The 25,960-nt window shown below is 48.4% G+C and overlaps 1 protein-coding gene across 7 annotated transcripts in view; it reads right to left on the minus strand.

The window, feature by feature from the left end:
* Iqsec3 (IQ motif and Sec7 domain 3) overlaps positions 1 to 25,960 on the minus strand; it is a 98,205-nt gene that overhangs the window by 29,476 nt on the left and 42,769 nt on the right. For 6 of the 7 annotated variants that reach the window (XR_003843275.1, XR_003843276.1, XM_021190581.2 and 3 more), the window contains 3 exons: positions 24,508 to 24,778; positions 8,740 to 9,857; positions 6,901 to 7,062 (listed from right to left, as the gene is read on the minus strand). Coding sequence is in view for 5 of the 7 variants with exons in the window: in XM_021190581.2 (XP_021046240.1) it covers positions 6,901 to 7,062; positions 8,740 to 9,857; positions 24,508 to 24,778 (1,551 nt within the window). In the remaining 2 variants the exon portion in view is untranslated. The remainder of the gene's footprint in view (positions 1 to 6,900; positions 7,063 to 8,739; positions 9,858 to 24,507; positions 24,779 to 25,960) is intronic. The other variant, XM_029535369.1, reaches the window with a different exon arrangement.

Raw genomic sequence — 25,960 nt, forward strand, 5'->3', positions numbered from 1 at the left:
TCTTTCTTTCTTTCTTTCTTTCTTTCTTTCTTTCTTTCTTTCTTTCGCAGTCCAAGGACCTGAACCTGGGGCTTTATTCATTCTAAGTTAAGTGCATTACCATTATGGGATATATATATATATATATATATATATTCCTAACATAGCACTTTTAAAAGACACTCCTCTTGCCCCTCTGGGTGGTAGAAGTGAACTTTTCAAAGCTGTGGAAATAGCTCTAAGATCTTTGCCTGCATGGTTCTTTCCCCCACCTCCCCTCTAGACCCTGTGGTTTTCCTGAGGCACAGCCTAACCATCCTCTCCACAAGGGAATTCCTCAGGCAAAGAAAGGGTCTGCTCTGAAATTACAGCAGTGAGTGGGCAAGATGTTCTCAAAGAATTCCTTGCTAGCCAGAAAGGCCACAGCCTTCCAGACTGTTGGATATTGACAGACAATCTGTCTTCATTTAAAAATGTCCCGAGAAGAACAAGTCTGTTACATCCTGGCTAACAGACGCATGCTGGTGGAAATGAAGTCATGGAAATCCGACTCCAACATCAAATGGTAATTAGTATGTACCGGAGCTTCACACAGGACCCAAGAAGACAAGTGGAAGGAAGGACCATGCCAGAGACTTCCTGTTGGTGGCGTTATCTTAAAGTTGCCCTTAGAGCATTCTCTCTGAAATGGCAGGCATGGGTGCCCTCCTCACACATGTGATTCACATCGGAAAGAATCATCCACACTAGAAGAGAGACTGCTCACAGCTGGCCCAGAACATTCTCCCATCCACTGGCCTTCAAGCCCGCTGAAGCGGATACTTCAGGAAGGAAATAGAGCAGAGCTAAATTCCCAGCCACATGAAAACTGTGGGTGGGCAGAGCAGTGGGCACAGCTAGCCCTAAAAGATCTTGCCTGGCTCCTATATATGCCTGGACTTGCAAGGTGTCTCTTTTGTACATCCAGAAGAGATGTCTTCAGGATACAGGGTGGTCCCCAGAACAAGCCAGTCCCATCCTGTTCTTTCCCATGTCTCCCTGGCAAATTCTAGCAAGTTCTCATCTGATGAGTGGATCTGATATCAAGCCAGAATTGGCATGCTCAAGCTCTTCTGCTCTGAAAAAGCAGCGGGAAGGTTCTAATGTGTCTCAGTTTTAGGCAGGAAAAATAAAAATGGAAACAGCTAACATTTATAGAAATCCTTCCGTGTCTCAGGCAGTTCAACAGGTCACCTGCTCTTAAAAGGACATAATCCAACAGATCACTATGACTTTAATGTAACAAACATGGATGTGAAAACAAATAGCTAATACCTTAGAGTGGGCATGGCCCTTTGATAGCTTTAATCTTACTTGATGATAAGCCTACTAGAATTCACTCTATATTGGTTACTTTTCTTACACTGTGACCCAATACATGACAAGAAGCAACTTAAGAGGGGAAGGGCTTATTTTGGCTTACAGTTTGGGGGAAACACAGTCCACCACAGTAGGGAATGGTAGCGGGCAGCCTGGTGATCGTGGGAGCTTCAGACTTCACATGTTAGAGGATTAGGAAGCAGAGAGCTTAGGTTAGAACCAGGACCTATAACCAACTAGTTCTGCCCTCAGAGCTCTGTGTCTTCTAGTTAGGCCCCAAGTCCAAAAGGTTCTACAATCTTCCAAAAGGGCACCGTGAGCTGGGAACCGAGTGTTCAAACACATGAGCCTGGGGAAGACATTTCACACTCAGACCATAGTATCCTACCTCTAGCTCCCAGTAAGCACCTTTTCAAAATGCCAAATGTAACCAAAGTCACTAAAGTCTTATGGTTCCAACAGTGCTTAAAATTCCAAATTCCAAAATCCCTTCTCAGATTCAAGACAATCTTTTAATTGTGAACCCCTGTGAAATCCAAAGACAAGTCACGGATTTCTGGCAAGGAAAGACGGGAACAACACAACACTGAGACTCAACTTGGCAAATGCCAACCCTTGCAACTTCACTGCTACATCCACTCCAGTAGTGACTTGTGTGACAGGCCTAGAAACCTGGATGTAGCCTGGAGGCGAAAAGTTCATGGAAACTTAGTCTCCTGGAACCATGGCATCCAGTATAACAAATGCTCCAAATTTGTCCTTGCGAATGGATCTGTGTGCTTTCTTTCAGTATTGTTTTATTATAGGTGCCTCCAAGCAATGACTTGCCAAATATCTAAGCAAAATTGAATTTGCTTCCTGACTTTCACCAATGTCCTAGGTCATCCTTGAGCTGACCCTGAGCTTGGAATTCAGTAACAATGTTGCCTATTCAGTAACATCCAGAATTGCCTCTAGTATTGTAAGAGAGATAGTGAAAGAAATCAGGCATTACTATCTACTACATAGAGTTAGAAATCTCAGGGCAAGCTTAGCAAATTCTTATTATAGTTATGTATAGCAGACTACATTACTTATTAGTTGATAGTTCCCTAACACTATCACTTAGAATAAAAGCCAAGTCAAATCCATACACAGGAATTTACAATGGTTTAGGAAGTAGATCGGACTGTGGTTTAAGGAGGAACTAGAGTATTGCATTATCCATGAAAAGGTTAGCTAGAGCAGAACTCCCTAATTAGAACCCTGACTTGGGTGTGAAAGCCCTTGCCCTGGGAGTGTAAAAACCTCAAACCTGGCTTCTAAGACTATAGCTGACCTTAGATAGAGCTGACCTTGTCTCAGTTGTTTTATTTCCCAGTTCCTGCCAGTCTTTATGTTTACATTCCTCTGTTTTGTGTAAGAGTCATTAAGCATCTGGTAACCTCATTGTACCTTGCTGTTGTGTCACCTAACTTCCCTATTTTCTTCTGTATAAAAAGTCTGATGCTCGATTTGACAAATTACATTCAGATACAGCACACTCCCTTGTGTCCGTGTCTGTTTGTCACCCTTTTCACCGACTTCTGCCCACCTGTAACAGGACCCTGAGTTTTCCTGCAGATCAAGGACCCAACAGAGGTCTGTCTGCAGCACTTCACATCTAGCATCCGGGGCTCACAGTGTCCTCAGGACGGTGTCTGTTATATTTGCAGTGAGTCACAACTATGCCAGACTCCTCTAATGCTATGCTGCCTCAAAATCAGGGTTGATTACTTCTAAGTCTAATCTTGCTGAAAGCTCAGAATCTGGGTAGAACTCAGCCAGATGCTTTGACAGATGTAACATCTGGTTCTAGTCCAGGTTGTGGCAGAGTTTTGATCACTTCTGCAGCCCCAGGAGCTGGACCTTCCGTTGTCTGTGTTTCAATCAGCATCTTGCTCTTCTAATCAATAACTGTGATAGCTCTATCCACAGTCTTCTAAGACTTCTTGAGCTTAAAGCTCCAAACTCTTCCATGTTCTCTTCCTGTCACCAGGTCTTAAGGCCCAATAGCCACATGGTCAGTCTTATTAGAGTCATGGCCCCACTGCTCAGAACCAATTTCTGGATTAGCTATTTTTCTCATTGTTGTGATCAAACACCCAACAGGAAATAACCTAAGTGAGAATGGATTTATTCTGGCTCATGGTTTGAGAGGCTACAGTTCAGCATGGTTGGGAAAGCTTGGTTAGTAAGCTTAAAGACAGGGAGAGTACTGGGACATTGCTCACATCTCAGCAGATCAGAAAGCAGAGAGATAGGATCAGAACCAGGGACGGGTTTTATAAGCTTCTACTTTCCTCACCCTGTATCTGCAAACCAGGCAGATACCAAAAGATTTTACAACCCTTTATGACAACAATGCCAGCTTGGGATCAGCTACATGAACTTGTGACACTTCCCATTCAAATGAAATGTGTCTTCTGGGAAAATGAGCCCAGAGCCCAGAATCATCAGGCGCCAAGAACGCCAACGGCTGCACTCTGGGATCAGGGCCCATGGGGGTATGCTCAGCTTGGGCGAGCATCTGAGGCAGCTCCTGCTCTGTTTTCCCAGCCTTTTCTTTTCCCTCACAGGTCTGAATACTGCCTCTGAAATAAGAATTTCCCCTCTGAGAGTCATTCTAACTCCATCTTCCCTCCCACTGCCGCTTGCTGGGGAACTCTGTGGCTTGGCATGCCTCAGTCTCCGAGGACAGGGGCAATTTATTTCCTTTTGTTTGGCAAACAGCTATGTACAGAAAAGACCAGACTTGCTGAATGCCTTCATGCAAGGGCAGGGGAGGCCGGAGCTGTAGAATATCCCAGCGAAGCTTTTCCAGCCTGGGCAAAGCCACACCAGACAGCTGTTACTTCCTGTGCTGCAGCCAGTGGGAGTAAGGAGGGAGGAACCAATTATTTAATGTTTCCGCATAGCGGGCTGGAGTGGCGGGGAGCTACCAATGCTTCCGGTGTCCTGGCTCTCGACGCTGACACCTGACTCTCTTTGTTTCTCCATGTTCTGCTGGCTTTTTGTAGGAAGATGCTACCATATCTCAGGCACAAGCTAGGGCGTTATGATCTTGGGGTGTAGGGCTATTTTTTTGTGGGGGTGAGTCAGTCCAGGGGCTGAGTGTGTCAGAAGTTCAGACTCGGGGGCAGGATTTGTACCTGCAGAATAAAGCATGGGGCATAAGATATTTGTGGCATAGCATCATACTTCTCCTCTGTACTCCATTCTTCTCCCCACACCCAGGATGCCAGCAGAAAAGCCCTTGTCTTCTTATTGACTTAAAAAATACATTCTCTCTCATTCCCCCCACCCCCATCCATGTTTAGGTGTGTACATTTTCTGAGACCATGAGCCATGCCTGTTCACACATACACATACAGATGCCCAGTCCAGGTCTATTCTTAATATAGAACAGGCACTCAACGTTTGTTAAATGAATAATAACTGGTCACCTCACTCTTCCCTGAAGCCCCAGCATTGCCCTGAAGCCTGAGGACAGCTCTGAGACTCTGACAGGATGACAAAGCATGGTCTCCACATTTAGGGCAGAGAATCATCTGCCCTAATGAATCAGCAAATGCTCTAAGGGACAGGAAAGATGACAGATTTCACAGAACTCAAGGAGACGTCTGAGATCACACGGCCCAACTTTCTCATCTTACAGATAAGGCAACAGGACCTAAGCAAGGCACCTTCCCCAAGCTACCTATCACCCAGAAGCAGAGACAGCTATTCCTTAAAATCTACCCACCAGCCCCTTCTCACCAGAAATACTAGCTAATGTGGGTCTGGCTGAAGCCTCGGCGCCAAGGTTGCCAGCTTACTCCCTAGCCTGGCCTTCTCCAGCACAGGCCACAGCAGCAGGCCCAGGTCTGAAGCTCTTATTCCCCACCGACTCACCCATTGCCTGCCATGCCCTGTCTCCAGGGAAGGGCGGTAATTAGCTTTCACTACATGGTTCAACACAAAACCTGTGCCCCACATGTTCTGGATCAAATGTGGGCTTGGCACTAAAATACAGGCCAAGTGGTATGGTGATGAGGCATGGCAGAAAAGACAAACAAATCAACAAGTAAACAAATAAACCAGAGGAAGCCATGAGGGGAGCAGGGTCACTCTTGTCTTCCAGAGGAGAAAGACAATCAAAGTTCTCTGGGAGCATGCGTCAGTTGGACAGAAGAAAGTCAGTGGAAAGGGACAGAAGGCCAAAGATGGAACGGGGATGGAGGGGATCAGGATGGGTTGAGGAGAGGTTGGAAGTGTGGTCTTTCTCCTCTTGAATTGTTTGGCATGTTCTGGGTCTCTGCGTCAGTTCCTGGGCATCCTTTTGGGACACACCGCCTAACAGAGCTGGTTGGACAGAGAAAGTAGGGCTGGAGGGAGGAGAAGGTAAGAGTAAATGGGAACCACTAGAGTTTATCAGTTCTTGCTACTCTTCTAGTGTGAGACCGCAGACTCAGGCCCCAGTTCCCAGAGGGGCAGGGGCAAAGCATTGGTTCTGCCTACCAACACCATCAAGGGTGGGCGAGATCCTTCAGACAGGGCTCAGCCCTTGCTGTCCTACCTGCATTGAGAGACGGCACTTCCCCGTCACCGTCACTGACTCCAGAGCAGGCAAGGACCTGCCATCTGGGCCTTTAACGTTTTTCATACCATGAGGTGTGCCAGGATACCAAACCTCATACTCAAACAATGACCAGTTTATCCTCGAAGGGCCAAATCCTCCCACCCTCACAGGCTGGTGGGACACAGAGGACCCGTGCCATGTCTACTTTGCAAGAGTGCTGTGACTGCTCTATAAGGGAAGCCATCTCCTTTATCACCCACTCCCCACTGGCCAGAAAGACTCACAGTGACCCACCAAGATCCCAGTCCCATGTCCCTCTCGAAGGAACAGGGAGGACATGCTTACCCAGGGACCCAGAGCAGAACCTATGGGCCCTCCTCGCCTTTCTCAGGGGACAGGCAGCTCCAAGGCTCTGTTCTGCAGTCAGAGAAGTGCCACCCTGCCCTCTGGAGATGAAGCTGCTGAGCTACCCAGAGACCACATAGCTGAGGCAGTCCCATAGCCCACAACCCAGCCACTTTCTGAAGTCTGAGACATAGGCTTTTTTCTGCGGCGATTTTGTCAGTTGATTCATCTTTACGGAATCTTAGTATTTCCCTGTTTTAATAACCCCCAGTTTAGCCCCCTTTCTCCATGTTTTGCCTCTACCAATATAAGTGAGCCTTGGCGAGGGTGTCCAGTGGCTGCTGGGGCAGCTGCAGAGAGAAGGTAGGCTAGGAGCCATCTCCAAGCAGAAATGGGCCTGAGCTGCACAGTTCATTAACTGTTTTTATGCCCCCTTCCCACTCCTGTTTCTCACACCCTAGGGTGTCCCTGGAGCTCCCAAAGGCTCCAGGCTCAACCTACCATCAAATGAATGACTGTACTATTGTTATACAGGAAGTCAGAGCAAAGGTTCCCACCTCCCAAGAAGCAGTGAGAATTCTTGGGTCCAGGGCATGAATTAGAGAAGGGAAGACAGGGCCCCCACCATGGACACTCACTCCAGCACGTCACGGTTGAACTGTTTCTTGCTGTTGCCCAGGAATTCTCCTATCATCTGGCGGCTGAGGCCTTTCCGCTGGAGGAGGAAGTGGGCCACACCGATGGGGGTGTCAGGGATGAAGCCACGTGAGATCAGGAACTGGATGCCCTTGTCCGGATTTCTGCAGAAGGGTTGGGGTTGGGAGGAGAGAGAAAGCCAAGGCTGCTTGGGGCTACTGTCTTGCCCCCCCCCCATAATCCCTGTGAGGTCTACTTCCCAGACCCACCCCGGGTCTCCCCATGGGAGTAATTGTCACCAGAACATCACAGAGGGGTGGGGTGGGGATGCTGAGGAGCTCTGGGGAGTGGGGTTGGGGGCGAGGTGGGGGCTGGGGACAGGTACGTGGTTTGAATTGGGAAGAGGAGGTCTAACTCAACAAGAACCCAGAACAAGTGGAGAAGCTCCCTTCTCTGTCGTTGTCTTGCTCTGGATGGGCCCTCTAGTCCCCAGGTGGCTGGGGAGGCTCCTGGAGCTGCCATTCACTGGGTCAGAGGAGATAAATAATCTCGAGAAACCTTTTCTCAAATGTTTGATGTTTTCAGGACACCCAAGCCTGTGACTTCTCTCCTAGCAATTAATTTGTATTGTGTTTTTGCCAAGGCATCATTTTCCCATCTGTAGGGGGAGGGGATACAGCTGGTTCTTCACTAGGGATAGGTCGAAGGACAAGGGTATCTGGTATCACATGCACGAAGAATTGATGGCGGGCAGGGTCACAGTGGGGTGCTAGGGTGGAGCTGTGCTCACCAGGTGGCAGCCTGAGCTACAAAAGGATGGATGGCTCTGGCCTCGCCTAGGTTTACCTCTTGCTAAAGAACAGTTGAAGAGTGAGCAACCTTCCACCCTCCTGTGAGCCTGTTGGCTCTTCTGTGAACTAGGAGGATGTTCCCTATCTCTAGATCCTGCTGGGAGGACCACAGGTGCGCTATCACCACTAGGAACTGTGTCTTACTCATCTGGGTGGTGAGGGCCTGACAGTAATAGTTATGTGAATGAATGAGCACAGGAAAGGGTTCCTGCTCTGCGGCAGTAGCTACAAGGGAGGAAGGGTTAATGAGTATCAATAAGTTTCTCACAGGGATGGAAGTGTCTGTTTCCTCAGTGTGGCCCTGCCTCTGTTCTTGCTGTTACAGTTTTGTTTGAGTCTCTGAGTTATGGCCCCGGCATTAAGTTCTCTCCTAGTTCCTTTCCTATCCATTTGTTTCTATGGTCCCTTTCTGTCTTTTTCTCCTTTTACCTATCCTGCTACTTTTTAAAAATTATTTTCAAATAGATTGTTATTATGGGGAGAAGGAATGGCCTTCATAGGAGGTCAGATGACAACTCTGTGGGCTCGGTCATCTTTCTCCTTCCACATTTATGTATTTTCCTGGGACAGAACTCAGGCTTGCTGACTGGGCGCTTTCCACCAGGGCTCTATTTATTTTTATACCACTGTTTCTTCTGTCTGCCATTTCCTCACGTTGTGATCCCAGTGAAATAACACCGTTTCCCTAACATCATTTTCGTCCTCAGTGATTTCTGGTCAGTCTTCATATTGCCTGTGCTCAACTCTGTATTTTCCCACTTTCCAAACCACCATTTCACCTTAGAAAGCAATACTTGTAAACAAACAAACAAACAAACAAAAAAAAAAACAAAAAACCCCAACCCCATGTTTAATGTGTTAGTCATCTGGAAAAAACAAAGTGCGCATTTCTTAAACACTGCCTGGGGGCTCAGGCGAGGGTATTAAACTAGGCAATTTATGGAGACGAGTCCTCCCTCCTGTCCTTCCCGGGGCTCCAAGCTCACTCACATGTTGAAGAGGTTGAGGCCGATGCGGTACAGCCGCTTGCGCAGGGTGTCAGTGGAGAGCGTGGGGGACCTGCAGCTGGCTGGGTTCTCGCAGTGGTAGCGGGGCAAACTCAGGATCACCGCCTGCAGGGCCTCCTTGGAGGCAGCGGCAGAAACCTCTGAGCCAGATTTGGCGGACTTGGTGGAAGCGCTGCTGCTGCTTAGCTGCTCAGAGTTGTCGCCTCCCTCGGCCTCCGCCCCTTTCCCTGCTTGCTTGGCCTCTTCCTCCTCTGCCTCTGTAGCTACCACCTCCTCCACCACGGCCTCGTCCACCGCGGGTTCCTGTGCGCTCTGGGCGCGGCTCTCCGCTGCCTCTGAGTCCTCACTGGGTGGGTTCATCTGTTCCGAGGCTGGGACTTCCGAGACCGAGACTTCCGAGACCTCCTGAGCTGCAGTGTCCCCTTGTTCGGTTTGGGAGGCCGCAGGCTCTGCTGTGGCCTGGGCGGTCTGTGCGCCCAGACAGTTGGCCACAGACAGAGCGGTAGAGGAGGAAACAGAGATGTTCTGGTTAGCGATCTGCACCGTAACGTCCCGGAAAGCCATCATGAGGGTACCGCTGTGACCCTGAGGCAGACCACCGGCCTCATCTCCAGACCCGGGGCCGCTCTCTGGCTCCCGCGCCGCCGCCTCGGTCTCCAGGCCTGGCTGTCCCGCACTCGGGTGCAGCGCCTGGTGGAGCTGGTACGCGCCACTCTCCTGCAGCGAGCACATGGTCTTGAGGCTCCAGGTGCTGAGGGCGTCGTCGATGGACTTGGCCAGGGACTGCACCTGCTCGGTAAAGGAGTCCTCCAGCTCAGTGAGCGAGCCAGCGAAGGTGGGGGGCAGCGAGGGCGAGCGCCCCAGCGGGAGCCCAAGGAGCCCACAGCCCTCCAGGAGCGCCTTCTCTGCCACCAGGCTCTCAGCTGTGGGAGCCCTCACCTTGCGCAGTGAGATCCGCCGAGGCAGGCGGCTCTCCAGGAGCGAGTTACGGATCTTCTCAAAGTTCTTGCTGAGCTGGTACTGGCGAAAAGCGGTTTGGATGGTGCACGCAGCGCGTCGGGATACCAGGTGGCCCCCGTATTTGTGTTCTAGCATTTCAATCTGCAGCAGGGACAGAAAGAAGGGCTCAGTTAGGGGAAGGGTGGAAGTAGCGTTGATTAGACCAGTACAGCCCACCATGAGACCCAGGTTCTGACTCCCCAGTGCACAAGTGCACAGCTTTACTGGCAGCCTACATTCAAAGACCCTTATATGCCTGAGATGACAAGTCTTTGGAAAGACTCCTAGGGGCAAGATGGAAGATTCCACTCAGGATTTGAGATGTCCCCTGTGGCGGTGGACAGAGGCGTTAGGATGGAAATCCCATTTAGCTGATGTCCTGAATATTGAAGAATGCTTACATCAGAGACACATGCAGTATTTATTAGTAAAATACTTATCTTGAATTTGTATTAAAATACAGTAAAATGTACTAGCTAGCATGATATTAATATTAATAAAACATTAATAAAGATGGTTGGAGTTTGGTGATGGCTGTATGGGAGTTTATTACACTATTGTTTCTGCCTTGATGCACACTTAAAAATAATTAAAAATGAAAAATTAAACAGTGGTGTCAAGATCCATCAATCAAGCAAACAAAACCCCTACTGTGTTCCCTGCTCACCCGAGGCACTCTCAGCATCCCTTGGCATCCGGGTTTGCCTGTCTTTGCATCACCGACCCCCAGTCCAGATTCGGACACATGGGAAGTGCTCAGTAAATGTGAACACAATGAGGTGGACCATGGTCCAAGAGTAGGTTTCCCTCCAGGCAGCCTGATTCACATCACCTTTGTGTGTATCAACAGGGGCTGTGCAGCCCGGACCAGGCTTGGTTAGAGCATCTAAACCCAAGCAGAGCACACGTGGTATCCGCGTGTTCAGGGTTCTGCCTCATTTCCTTCGGCTCTGCTCTCTATCTCTGAATTTCTGTTTCTCTATGTGCTGTGTTCTTGCTTTCTCTACTTTATCAAAACTTCTCAAGAATGGACTAGGGACATCACCCGTAAGAGAGCCAATCCCTGACACTATTGGTGATACTCTGCTATGCTTGCAGACAGGAGCCTAGAACAGCTGTCTCCTGAGAGGCTTCACCCAGCAGCAGATATAGAGGCGGGAATGCCGAGACTCACAGTCAAACCTCAGGCAGAGCTTGGGTAGCCTTGTGGAAGAGCTGCAGGGGGGGGGGGAGGAGCAGGGGGAGGCAAGGTTAGAATTGAATGAACTGGAGGGGTCAAGGACAACACAGGCCTACAGAGTCAACTAACCTGGACCCATGGGAGCTCACAGAGACCGAATCACCAAATAAAACACATGCAGGAGTGGACCTAGGTCTCCTTACACATTTGTAGCACACTTGATGTACAGCTTAGACTTCCTGTGAGTCCCCTAACAATTGGAGCAGAGGCTGTCTTTCTGTCTCTGTTGTCTTCATTGGATCCTGTTCCCCTAACTGGACTGCCTGGCTGGGTCTCAGTGGGAGAGGATGTGCCCTCTCTGAGGGGTGGGGGGAGGAGATATTGAAGGGAGAGATTTATAAGGATGAGACTGGGAGGAGAGGAGGGGCAGGAGGCTGCAACTGGGATGTAAAGTGAGTAAATATATTTCTAAAAGGCTTGGGAGACATTCCTCCCTGCACCACAGCCCCAGAAGCAACTGACCATTTAACTATGCCCCTTGGAGAGCTTTGCATTTAAATAACAGATCAGGCTAAAACTAAGGAAATAGGCGTAATTAGAATTGCAGACTCCTCAGTATGTCCCTTGAATGCTTTGTGAGTGAGAAGGCAAACTCCTGGACTCTGAAATCATGCTTTGCTCAACCTTGCCCTCCACTTACACACTGTGCCCTTCTGTAACTGAAGATCTGGATGAGTGGGCTGAGGGTCACTACAGCACTGCTGTTCCAACATTCTCCAGGAGTCAGGATGGGGAGGGACACAGGTAGATTTGCTACCCATGGAGCAGATGGAAAGGCAAGCCCATCCCTTGATATGGCATTCTCACCTGCTTCCTGATCTACTCAACCCACCAAAGGCCGTGTCTGGGATGACTGGTACGAGGCTCTAAGCATCTCGAGGGATCACTACTACAGTGGTGTTAGATCTCTGTGTTGCAGGGGAGTCCTTAAGGTGATATTTAAAGCATACCAGGATGGGTTTGGAGACACAGCTCAGTGACAGAGGCTTTGCCTAACACGTGTAAGTCCACGGGTTTCATTCCCAACATTGCTTTAAAAATAATCATACTAAGTATGCCGTCTATCAAATTAATAAACACTTAGTAGCTTAAAATAACACAATATTATTAAAATAATAATAATACTTTCTCAGGTTCTTTACATCAATAGTCTGGACAGAGTTCAACTGGGTTCTCCATGAAGAGCAGTATCTTTGGGGACTTTCCCACCTGAGTCAAGACTGCATCTCCATTCTAAGCCTCAGCGGATATGCTACAGTTCATCACTAAGAACCAACAAAGCTATAATTCTTTTCTCTCTAGAATAAAGTCTGCAAGAACAGGAACAGATGTCTTGAGGCAAAAAGTCAGGTTTCTTAGAGGTACACAAAGAGCTACATAGAGAACCCAAGTAGGCTACTCTCTAGTGGAGTGGTAGATAGAATTCCAAGATGGTCCCAATGAGTCTCACCTTGCCGTGTTTATCCTATGTGATTCTCTCCCTTTGAATTTGAGTTGGCTTAATCAATGTGATATTACTCCGGTGAGTTTCCAGTATATTAGAAACATGTTTCCGATCAACTGACTTTCAGTTTACCAAAAGGAAAATTGTCCTGATGAGTCTGATGCAATTGGGCAGACCTTCTAAAACAAAGCAAAACAAAACAAACAAAAACCAAACCCCTAAGGTGGATGATTCCCTGCATGTCTCAAACTACCATGTTGTGAAGTGTAAGATGAACAACACCCCCTTTACCGCCATTGTTTCATCCCTTCTCGAGGACCATGAGGAGTCACTCAAGGCCTGGATTCCACATCTCTTTTACATTTCTAATTCCTGGAGAAATCAAGACTCAAGAGAATCTTGACAGGTGATAAGATTCCATAAGCAACTGGAAGAAGTTGTGGAAACCCATTACCTAACATAGTTCCAACAACGTATAGAATCTATTTGTTTGGTATGGTACTGGTTAGGTGATTTTGTTGTTGTTTTGTTTTGTTTATTCAACCTGACACAGTTTAGGGTTACCTGGGAAGGGAAACCCTTAATTTAGAAGATGTCTTCTTCAGATTGGTCTATAGGCAAGCCTTTGGGGTATGTTTCTGATTAACGATTGATGGATTTGGGAGGACCAAGCCCACTCTACTCCCATGGGGAGATGGTCCTGAGTTTTGTAAGAAAGCAGTCTGAGCAAACCGTGAAAAGGAAGCCAGTGAGCAGCATTCTTCCGTGGCCTCTGTCTCAGTTTCTGCCTCTAGGTTCCTGCCTTGGCTTCTCTCAATGATACACTGTGACTTCTAAGCCAAACACATGCTTTCTTTCCCAATTTGCCTTTGGTCAAGATGCTTATTATAGCAATCAAAAGCAAACTAGGATAGTTATTGTCACACTTAGAGGCAGAGGACTGGGCAAGGTGACCCTCAGAGGGCCCATCTTCAAGCTCAATGTCTATGCTGCTTGAAAAAGCCAAACTTTAGATTCCTATCCCTGTCCTACCAATTCATTCATTTAATCCTCTCTGGTTCAAAGCTGAAGTGTCTCCTAGTTAAAGTCAGGGTACAATATTAAGGCCTAGGTAACTGTTACCTGGCTGGCCTGCTATTATAAGGAAACTTTATTATATGTTTCTGCTGTTTCTAGGAAACTTTTAATGCTAAGTTGATTAGATACCCTGTTATGTTCTATGCTCTTGGAAACCAGTCATGATAGAAGTCAGCAGAGCTCCTTTGTATAGTTAGTTATCCACAGTAAGCTTGGACCTGAACCAACTACCCAGCAGCACTTCTTGCACCTGTGTATAGGCTTTTATACTGTTTGCCTTTATAAACTGACCCTGGGATAGACCCCAGCATAGGAGATATAAGAAACTATTTAAATTAAGACTTCCATTTTGAGTAGGGGTTGAGTCAAGTTTAAGTTACCAAGACTTCCCTGGGAACTGACATCCTACTTGGCAGAAAGAGACATGTACTTGGGCAACTGACAGCTAGTTGGCAAGTTAAGACAGAACTGGTAGACAAATCCCATCCTGGTAGGCAAGTTAAGACATGAATGTTAGACAAGGCAAGTCCTCTGCCATAGTTGAGTACCCAACCAGTAGGAGCAGGATAAATGCACAACAAAGACATGTTCCCAAGGAAACCCCCCTCTCCCTAAACCCTGATTGGAAGAATAACTTGGTACAGATGTTTGTAGATGTCAGGCTTAAAACGTCCTGTAGGGTCTTAACTTGGGGTCATGGTTCAGTTCAGGAATCTGGACCATGTCCCTGATTGGTCAGTCTTAGGATGTGGTGTTCAATAAACCATCCCTATTTGACTGAGATCAGTGTCTGACTGGTTTGAACAGAGATTCCAAGACTTCAACACTGTACTTTGAGTGCTTGTTCCCCAGTTTGTAGCACTGTTTTTTGGAGGGGTGTTGAGCCTTTTAAAGAGGTGAAAGTCTAACTGGTGGAAAATGGTAAGGAAAGACAGATTATAGCCAGCCCTTCCTGTCAGTTTCTGCTTTCTGACGACACGAACGACCCCTACGCCTAAGAGCTGAGATGCTATGTTATGCTTTCTCTGCAATGATGGCCCAAACGTCCTCGAACTGTAAGCCAAAATAACATCTTTTCTTTTCCCCTTTAAATTGTTTCCCTTAGGTGTTGTGGTCACAGCAACGCTAACCAGTTCAGAAAACTGGTGCCACAGAAGAGGTTGTTACTGTAACTAACTCTGCTTATGAGATTCTGAGGCCTTTGTAACTGGTTTGTAGGAAGAAGTTGGAAGAGTTAGGAGAACCATGGGATGCTGTAAGCAGGGGTGATCAGTTGAAGCTTGGGAGGCTAGAATGGTGATTAAAAATATGGACAGTAAAGACTGTGCTCATGAGATTTCAGATGGGAACAAGGACTCTATTGGGAACTGCCTTTTAGATACAGCCTGGAAACAGTTTGTGTGCATTCTGCCTATACCCTGAAATTTTAAGTGAGACAGAATTGAAAAGTAACTTCAAGAACACATAGGCTTCAAGTTGTGATATGGTTTTTGTTGCATGCTTTCAGCCAGGTATGTAGTCACAATTTGGAACAAAAAGCCACACAGAAAGATACGAAAAATGTTGTTTGTCCACAATAGCAGCTATGCTGGATATAGTTTTATGTCAATACCACAAGCTAGAGTCATTTTCGAGGTGGGAACTTCAATTGAGAAAATGCCTCCATAAGATGAAGCTGTAGGCAAGCCTGTAGGGCATTTTTGTAATTTACAATTGATGGGGTAGGGGGCCCACCCCATTGTGGATGGTGCCATCCCTGGGCTGGTGGTCCTGGGTTCTAAGAGAAAGCAGGCTGAGCAAGCTATGAAGACCAAGTTGGGAGACAGCATTCCTCTTTGACTTCTGTATCGGTTCCTTCTTCAGGGTTCCTGCCCTGTGTGAGTTCCTGCCCTCACTGCTTTTGATGCTGAGCTGTTATATGGAACTGTGAATGAAATAAATCCTTCCATCCCCAAGTTGCTTTTGGTCATGGTGTTTCATCACAGCAATAGTAACTCTAAGTAAGGCACCAGCACATTTAAAGTGGCAAGACCAGCTGCTGGAGACTCCGGGTGTAAAACTGCAAACTCATTCAAAACACTTACCTTTGAAAAGACAGTGCCACTGGGCACTCCACTTGTAAAGGCCTGCCCAGAGAAGTATTTTCCAGGGTTACCCACACAGGCTCTCAGAGGTCACAGAGGCATGCATCCATATTTTTAAGGAACGGTTAGAAGGTCAATAGGGCCATATCCCCACTTCAGGGATTCCCTGACTGAGAAATGCATGAAACTTTGAGGATAAAATCCTGAGATACAATAAGACCTCAGGATGCTCGAGATGCTGGGGATATAGAATGTCTGTCAAGGGAACCTGTGGGCATTGGTGGAATCGGCCCCAGGAAGAGGTCATGTGGATTGCAAATGGCAGGACCGCCCAAGCTTGATGGAGTTCAAATGATGTCACAACCACCAGTTTTCAGGGACAGAGCTAGAAAACTTGACATTTCCCTGAGTCTTGGTTTTGCAGTAGTTCTTGTTTCTATGTTTTCATTACAACTTTTTTTGGAATGAGAATACTTACTTTGTACCATGGTGTATTAGAATTATGTAACTCGTTATCGTTTTAAACAGAAGATCACAATTAAGAGACTGCTGTGAGTCTTCATAAGACCCTGCAGTTTAGATTCCCCCCTCCAACTTTTGGGAGAATATATTCATTATTCATAGCGTTCAGTTTAATAAAGACAGTTGTTTTCAAATATATCATGTACTTTGACATATTTGCTTCTGCTCTTTCCTCTCTTTTGTTCCCATTCCCCTGAGACTTGGGCTTATGAATGGTGTTGGAACTGTTAAGACTTAGATATGCTTAGATTTGGACTAAATGCAAATGTATCATAATATCCATGGGTGGAGTGTTTTGATTTGAATGTAAGATGCCCCCACTGGCTCATATTTTAAATGCTCATATCCGAGCTGTTGGTATCACTTTGAGACATTTTGGTATCATTGTGGAACTTTTTGAAGGTGGAGCCTAGCTGGCTACTAGGGGTGGATCTTTGAAGGTTAGACCCAGGGTCTGGTTTTTGTCAGTCTCTGGTTCCTCCTCTATATAGTGCTGCCAAGAGCCCTACTGCATGCCCCCTCCACTGAGGACTGAGCCGTTGTTCCATGCCTTGCCTGTTGTGATGGAACTAAAACTATGAAACTTCTTTTTTCCCTTGAGTTGTCTCTGAGAGCCGCATGGTCCCAGTGACACAGACAGAATGGAAACAAAGCCGGTGAAGGCAAAGGCTTCGCTTGCCATCTTCACTGCCTGGTTCCCAGCCTTTTGACAGCATCCAGCACACAGCATCTATGTAGTGAATAAATGAGAGAACAAATTCCCCCTCCCCATACGCCTGGGTAATCCATCAGACCCAGAGCAAACAATCCCACAGCATCTGTCTCCTATGGACACTCGCTCCCTCATCCTTCTGTTTCTTACCAGCATTTCCAGCTTCTACCCTTCTATCTGCTGTTTGTCTCCTGCTTTCTGAAACTCTCCCTATTCTCAGAAGACTAAAATATGGTTCCACCTGACTCTCCTGTGCACAAGGCAGCATCTTACTGTTTCCCACTTAACAGCTTGGACGACTATCATACTCTCTCCGCCTCCTTTCAGGACAGCCAGACTCCTAAGGGGGTACCTCCTGTTCCATCCCTTTTCTCACATGTTCTACACACCCTACAATTTTGAGGTCCTTCTAAGTGATGCTCAAGAAGACCAGCTATGTGGGTTCACCATCACAGGTCCTCTCTCACCCCTCCTCTTCCCTCCTGTTTATGACTCTGGATGCTCCTCCTGTGAAACTCCTTGATACTCAGAACCCTTGTCCCCAGCCAGATCATCCATCCTAGACCCTAGCTATAGAATCCCATGTGTGCCAGTCACAAATGCAAGTTGTGACCATTTTCAATTCTCTACAGGCAATTTCCTTTTTCCCCTACCCACTGCAGAGCATCTTCCGTGTTTTCCATGTTGGGAATCTAAGGGAGCAGCATTTGATGGCTGATAATGAGCAATGAATTAAGCCAGGGAAGCATCTCAGGGAGAGCCTTTCTCAGGACTCCAAATATATCCCCCAGCGACTGTCTTCATGCCTTGGCCACTGTCAGAATACCACCCTAATAACTTGATGAGAAAACATCACAAAAGAAAATAGCACCTTTCAGATTTGCCTCTTCTGTGCGGGTGGACCTTGGGCATGTTTTAAACATCTCTCAGCCACTAAATGAAGCCAATTTTACTGACCCCGAGGCTTGGAAAGCTTAGATGAGACTGTGAGGCTCCCAACATGTGGTGGGTGCTTAGTGAATGGTAATTATTTGAACATGACAACAATGGACATACATGTAAGTCTCAGATCCATCTCCATCCCCACCCATGATCCTGGAGTCTCATGCTCAACAGCTTTATGGATATCTCTGTCAGATGCGACAAAGCCACTGTCCTGCCTCACCTTGTCCCAACCAGCTCTGCCTTCTTTTTTTTTGCCTCTTAGAACTTTGCTTCTTACACCAGCCAGTCTAGGCATGTTGTATGTACCCCTGTGTCTTACTTTGCCCTGTCCTCTGAGTTGCCAGACTGAAGCCCTCACTTCACCTTTTTGCAACCATGTCTGATCTTTCTGCAACAATGTTACTGAAGGAGCTGCCTATGTTTACCCATGGGTAAGACCATTTCTGCTTCCTTCCCTTCTTCATTCTGACACTTTATGAACCTAATCTACCTTTTAAAAACAAGATGGAAGCATGGATTTTCTGCGGGTTTAGAACCATCACCCACAGCAAACGGAAACTTTTCTCCCTTGTTTTCCAACCCAATGGATCTGGGCAGGTCTTGTTCTTTCTGTGCAGCTTATATGGCAGCCAGCCCCACGCTAACTCTTCCTAGCCACATGAACCTCTTTGCTGGGCCCTGGCTCAGCCTCTCTTCTCCTGGTACATATGTTCCCCTTTCTCTAATACCTGTCCCAAATGTGCCTCTCTCCTCCAGAAAGTTGTCTTAATGAGCCAGCCAGCCAGTATGGAATATTGCCCAAACTGGTCTTTGTCACTGTTTTCCATGATTTGGGGGGTATATTTAGACCTCCCACCCCTCTCTTTGTCTATTTCTTTTACCCCAGACTCAACAGGAGTGTTGGTTATTGGAGACATTTGCTATGCTTCCGTTACCCTGGGTACTCAAGCAGTGCCTAACATAGAGCAGCTGCTCGTGGAAAGCACAGAAATTCATTATTACTTCATCGCCCTCTGCTCCAATCATTTTGCACAGCCATCCCCTGCTGGCTCCAGCTGTTTCCAGTACTGCCTTCAAATCCTTTATAGCCACCTATGATGATTACACCTCTGCTGCCTCTGAACCCTCAGCACTCCCATGCTGCCCCTCAAAGCCACATCCCTTGTGCCTGGTACTGGGCCAGAACAGTGGCTGGAGTTTAGTAAATGAGTGTGGCCATGGGCTAAATGAACTTTTTCCTTTGCTTGCGGGGGAAATAAAGACTCAGACATTCTCTTTGGTCTAGGCTGGGAGACAAATTCTCCACCCTTCCTCCTCCTCCTCCAAATTTCCAGATTTTTTCTCATAGGATTGAAGAGCTCTGCAGTGCCCATGGTCAGGCCTACCTAGTCACTTCAATCTGTTCTTAGCAGGGACATGTGGAGAGCTAAGGGGTGATGTGGAGCCTGGAGTGACCAGGAAGGGGCAGGGGGTGGCTGGATCCACTGCCAAGGAATAGGTCTGTTCACTTCCCTCTGAGCCCATGATTCATTGGTAATAAATTGTGGCCCTGTCTGTTTCCAAGAGAACATGATCTGCCACTTTCTGCCAGGAGCAGCAGTGAGGGGTCCCCAGTGTCCTTAGAACATGCTACCTCTTTTCAGAGGTTAGGTCAGCTGAGCCTCATGAGGGCCCTGAGAGATGGCAGCAAGTGAGAGTGGGGAAAGAGTTGCTGGCTGGGGGAGGGGCACAGTACTGAGAAGCCTGGCTGGGCGGGGTCTTTTTCAAAATGGGGGATGGTTTCCTCTGGCTGAATTTCTCACTGGAGAACACTGAAGCCATGTTATGAGTTTCTGGACCTTGCAAATATCAGGCTGAGAGCAGAGACCCTATGTGCAAAACTGCTCTACTTTGAACAGCAGGTCAGGCTGAGTTCATTGACCTGTGGAGCCTACACAAGTAGTTTCCTGTGATGACCAGAGATGGGAAGAAACCAGGTTAACACCATTAACCGGGTCTTACTTTGTCTTCCCGTCCATGGTATAATACAGTAGCAAGATCCAGATCTGGGACACAATGTAGGGCAAAGGCTTTGCACTACCCCTAACAGATAGCTGGTTCTCAGATAGCCCTAGATGGCACCCACATGTCATTGTCTATCACAGGAAAATAAATTCTTCGGCAAAAGGGATTGAGTGTTCGGCATTATGGTGTCACCAAGTCTCACAGTGAGCTAAGAGAGGAAGGGTAACACCCTCTCTGTGAACGAAGCCAGTGGGGTGCCACTTCTGCGAGGTCTTGTCTTTACCCCACCCTCCACAGCCTGATCCTCTGGCTCCCTTCTTGTTCACTCTAAAAATCCCACCTTCCTTTAGAGTAAAAAAAAGCCTAGGGGTGCTTCAGCCCAGCACCAGAGTCCACAAATGAGGAAACAGGCTCAGAGAGGAGAGGCAATTTGGAAACAGTCAACCACTTCTTGGCAAGGTGCCTCAGGGTAAGGCTGGACTTTGAAGCTTGGGGTCTAGAAGATATGCCAAAGGAGGGGACCAAAAGTCACATGTATGGATCCTGGATTGGGGGACAATGTCTGGATGCTGCTGACCACAGCTTCATGGACCTGAGGTTTGGCAAGATCAGGGAGCTCTACAACCTAGACAGCCAGTCACAAGATGGCTTCTTCGGCAGCCACAACAGAGAGCAGGGTGCAAACTCCTTGGAGAGCTGCAGGATTCGGGAATCACATCAGGCCCTCTATAGTCCAGAGGGTCTAGCTGCTTTGCTAAAGGGTATGTGGAGCATGCATGCTCGCTTGCTCGTTCTGTCTCTCTGTCCCTAGATTATACCCACAAGGATCACTGCAAGAGGAAGTGAACAGACCAGGGCAGAAGGGGTAATGGGTGTTGGAGTTGGGTAAGGTGTCCTCTTCCTGGGGCAGGGTCTTGGGGAAGGGGTCAGTGAGGTGCAGGGAAGCTTGGGGCAGATGTCATTCCAGGCTGAGCATTTTCTAGAACCCAGGGGCTATGCTGCGTGCAGGAGAACTGTAGCCAAGAGCAGAGCTGCAGCTAGTGTTCCACTCCATAGCTGCTCAGGTAGATTGTACTATGAAGTACAACCTCTGCCCTGCTCCTCCACTCCTCTCCCCACTGTGAGCATTCAAAGGACAGTCCATTCAGCTCTGCAAGAGCCAGAGAACAACACGGCCCTTGTCTGTGTGAGTGGGGAGACTCCCAGTCAGACGTGTAAGCCGTAGGCACGGTACACGTGCTCACCCAGCTTGGAACTTCTGGATGGACCTAAGTATAAACTGAGACCACCTGAGAGACACAGGGGAGCCAGCTTAGGTTCGGTTCGGCACTTCCAGTGGAGGAAACAGCCTGTGTGAAGAACCAGAGGCAAAAAGGCTAGCCAGGAGGATTCGGGAACTGTGGAAAGGAACAGTAGGGACCCTGGAGTGGGCTTGGGTCTGAGGCAGGGGGTGCTGAAAAGCTTTTGTACTGCACATAAAGGCAGCCATCAAGGGCTTCAAGCAGAGAAGAGAGCGGCGTGCTCACAAGTGCACTTTGCAGAGATGACTCAGCCGCGCTGTGGTGGCCAGGGTGGAGAGGCGCAGCTGAAGCTGGAGCTGGCAGGAGGTGACCCAGGGGTGCTGGCAAGAGGCAGGCTGGCCTTACGTGGGGTGGTGGAAAGGGTGGGATTTGGAGAGAAGTTAGAGGCAATCTCAGTCAAGGTTAAGGATGGAGATGATGGAAGGAATCAGAGAAATGCTTCCAGGTTTCAACTGGCTGACAGGAAAACCTGGGTGGGGGAAGACGGGGAGACCATGATTACCCACACTCCTTAGCCTGGGAATGGCTGGGTAACCACAGGGTCAGAATAGTAATCCCTCTCTCTCAAAGAATTACGAACAGTAATAGGACCCGGTTTAAGCTCCAGGTGTGTCCCCATCTCTTTGTCACAAAGCCATTCTTTCTCCATTTCAGTCTCCAAACTCAAATCTTTGGATTTTTTTTTTTTTCTGATAGCTCCGATATTTGCATACGTTTTAAATTAACTTTTAAGTTGGCCCAACAACAGTGATATTTATTGTGGCATTTCATACTTCATTTTCCTTCTGGAATGACTAGGGTTTTATTAATTTTAAGAGGCCCCTCCCTCCCTGTGGTTTAACTTCACCTTCCTGTGGTGCCGGGGATAAAGCCCAGAGCCCCATAAGCTACAAATGTGTCCAACCACAGAACTTTTATTAAATACCAGGTGCTGAGCTGGACATGGAGGGCGGGGAAGCCAGTGGGGGCAGGTGGGGACGAGGCTGAGAGGCCAAACAAGTTTCTGGAGAGGTGAGGAAACAGGAGGCCAAGGGCAGGAGCATGGGGAAGAGGAAGAAATTCAAAGACAGAGGCAACGGGGATGGCACACAAAGCCTCAGAGACACACATGCGATAACTGACACCAGAGAAGGCAAGCAGCTTGCCCAAGGCCACACAGCTCCTTAGCAGAGAGCGGGGGAATTCAGTCTACTGTAAACATGTGCCATGCTACAACTAGCTTGCTCTGGTCTCCTCAATGCTCCTTTGCCCACTTCTCCTGTATGCTCTACCTGTGGTTGGTCTAGAAAGATACTAAGTTCAGGGCAGGCTGTTAGAATCGGGCTCACCACGAATAAGTCACCAGTCAGACTTGAACCTGTCACAATCCTCCATCTCCTGACGCGTCAGCTAGCACGTGAACTGGTTTCTCCTGCTCAAGCCAGGCCTTCTTTGGTTTGGTTGATTGGACTCGAAATGTGATTGTGATCCCTCTGGGGTGGGGAAGGCTCTTCGCTTTTCTTCTTGGTGCCCGAATGCACAGCTACCAAAAATGATCTCCACCCCTCCCAGGACTTACTACATCCAAGACACTTTGCTGGATGCTGAGGGTCGGGGAGGGGAGGGTACAGAAGATGGCTCCTGTCCCAGAGGGGCAGAGAGAACGGTGGAGTGTGCTCACAGATTACCCCAGGGCACACTGCCCTGATCCTCATAGAGCTTCACCCAATGAAAAAGAACCCAGGACCTCACAGGCCAGCATCTGTGCCTAATCCTTAAGCTAAAATGCTCTCCATCCTCTGCGCTCATATGTTAGTGTCTCTGTATGTTCCCAGAAGGATAGAAAACAGATCTCCTTACTTTTCCATACCTCGGCCCTTCTGTATTTCAAACTTGTCTTCTAGTCTATGGTTTCTTTGTGTGACCATAACCTACCCTGTTTTCCTTCTTTAGGACTTCCAGAGTTCTTATTTTTCATCCAGAATGCAGAAGAACCAAAGGAGTATGAGGTATGGACTGCTGGCTGGCCATCCCATTGTCCTGTGGCTTTAAGGGATCTGCTCTGAGGCCCCCTGCCCTTGGAAGAGGCCATGAATGCTGTGTGCCCCAACCTCACTAACAGCATTAGTCTGTGAGCTTACGCTCAAAGCCCCGGGCCTGCTCCAAGGCTGTGTTCTCACCTAACACACAGAATACCCAAGCTTTGGGCATTGCAAGACTACAAGCAGAATTTTAGAATTCTTCCTCTTTTCTCTGACTTATGTTTTAATTGAAGCATCTTTCCGTCCATTAAAAAAAGAAAACAAATCTCGGATTCAGTTATTAATGTTCTTGCTGCTGCTCTTCAGCCTTATCTTATCGGAATGCTCGATAACTATAACTTTGATATTTTTGCCCAGTGCCTTCTCAAAATGGGGGACTAGGCAGGGTCAAGGACAGTCACCACCTTCCCTGGATGCCGATCAGATAGAAAATGCTGATGATTTGGGGCTTTGTTTGTCTCACAGGCTGTACTTCTGAAAAATCCACACCTGTCTGTGTTGTCATCTGATCCATATAATCCTGTCTTGTCACATAGATAACGGGAAGGATTTTGCCAAAGTGCTTTACTAAAAGTCAGGCACATCGCCCACTGCTGGTCCCAGCCCAGGATGATAGCTCGGCACCCACGTCCCCCAGAAGGAAAGAAGTTACTTTGGCTTTACTCAGTCCTCCTGGCTTGCCGAGATTTGCCTTGTTCACAGGCCAAGACTGTGTTCCTCAGGGCCTACACATCTCAGAGCTAGCCGGGCTATTGGCAGGAACGGAAGGCCCAGCTCCTAATCTCATAATGAGAAAAGCAATCCCCGGAATGTTTCCAGGGCTTTCCTGAAGAAAGCATGAGGACTGGATTCCCAGGTCGACCTCTCCAGGTTCAAATCTGTTTTCCCATAGACTCTAATAGTTGCATCTCCCTCTAAGCATATGTCCCTCTCCCTGTCCGGAGGTTCCGAATGCCCGCAACTCATCACCCTCGGAGAGTCAATCTATATACAGCCACCGACTTCGCACCTTATTTTGCTAGTGTATGCCTAAGAATTGGGCTTCCCCCTGGAAGGCGTGGAAATAAAGCTATTTCTTCTGGGTAAAGGGGAAGTGAGAACCCCCTTGATGACAGCTACTTGTTGAGAGGGGTTTCGTCTTGTAAAGGGCAGAGGCCCTGGATACACTAGTTACAGGCAGCATGGTGTAGGATGTGAACCTTGCTTGCCCCATAAAGGCCAGGATGGGAGTTAAGCATGGCCTCCTGAGGAACTGGTCTCTAGGGAAGGGCAATTAGGTAGCTCAGCTGGGGAGACACATAGGAAGAAAGTGTACCTGCGGGTCCCTGGCACCCTGGACAATCCCCAAAAGGCAGGGCCCTTCAACCACCCTCCCCACACCCCCCTGGGAGGCCCTGGGTACCTGTTTATTCTTTAGGTCAAGGGAGAGTTCGTACTCGGAGGCAGCAGGAGTGTGGGAGCAGAGCGCCGTCGCCAGGGCAGGCTGCTGCCGGCCAGGAGAGGCCGCGCGGAGGGGGCCAGCCCGTGGGGAGCCCACTGCCCCTGGCCGCTCCTCCTCCTGCTGTAGCTCCGGGGCTTGAGCCTTCGGGGCATGGGCACTGGGTCTGCCGGCTGCCACCGCTGCCACCACGGAGTCCTCCATGCCCCCACCGGCCTGGGCACAGGAGCCATCACTGTGAACAGAAGGCAACGGTGCTCGGTTGGGGGAGAGGGGGATGGCGCATGTGACCTGACCTGCCTGAGGCTAGTCCTTTTCCAGAGAGAGGGGCTAATGGGGTAGCTCCTGCTGCCCCTCTAAGGAAGGGCTCTTATGTCTGGAAAGAGCTGCAGGCAGGGGTAAACCTGAGCACATCTTCAAACTACCTGGCTTGTGAACAGTGCTAACCACTGTGGTAATCACTGGTCTGGTTACATGGCCTTCACCTGGAAGATTTACTGGGACTTGCTCTATCTTTCGATGGCTTTTAGGGAGTGCTATTAGAGGCCAAGCTTGGGGTTGGACCTGTGGAGACAAGGGAGCTTGCACTGCTGGGTTTAGAGAGGCCTCTAATCTTTTCTGGCTTTCCTTTCTTCCCATAGAGCCCCGAGCTGGGTGAGCTATTCCTGTCTTCCTCTTGCCTACCCTAAGAAGATATGGAGTTAGTAATTCGGGCTGCTTCTTTCTCCACTAGGCTCCAAACTGAGCTCCACTTCAAGGCCCAGAGCTAAGCCCTTCTCTAAGAAGCTCCTCTGGATGGCTGCAGCTCTCCCTGCTCTGCCTTAGAACACTGAGAGTCGTCCTCAGAGAGTCGTTGTATACTTCGCAATAGAGAACAGGGTACAGTGTAGTTAACAGCCAGCTCCAGTCCAGCCCTGACTGTGTGGCACTGGTCATGTGCCTCTGAGTCTGGGGTTCCTTATCTGCATAACCAGCGTTAATCCTGACTTTAGTGAGTTACAGTAAGGAACACAGGAGTCTATGGATCTAAGGTCAATTTTGACCTCAGTGAGTTACTGTGAGGATGGTAGGGGTCTAGTGTATAAGGGGGTTAGCACAGGCTACGTGCTGAGCGAACTCTTCTTTCCACGCTGTCCCTTCCTAGAGGCCAAGACCTGGATTCTATTTGATTCTTATTTCCCTGCAGAGAGCTGAGCAGATGATAAATGCACACAGTTACTGATGTATGGCATGAAGTGAACCAAGGGTCTGGAGAGTGCCCTTACAGCAGATAGCAATAGAAGGTCAGGATTGGAGGAGACCTCGAGGTCACACAGTGACTCCTGTTCAACTGTGACAGAGGGGGAGCAGGAGTGAGGGAGGTGGCGCTGGCACTGGAGAGCTGTGAAACCTCAGGAATAAGTTCTTCCAAGACTGC

Source organism: Mus pahari, chromosome 2 (assembly GCF_900095145.1).
Source record: "Mus pahari chromosome 2, PAHARI_EIJ_v1.1, whole genome shotgun sequence".
NCBI lineage: Eukaryota > Metazoa > Chordata > Mammalia > Rodentia > Muridae > Mus > Mus pahari.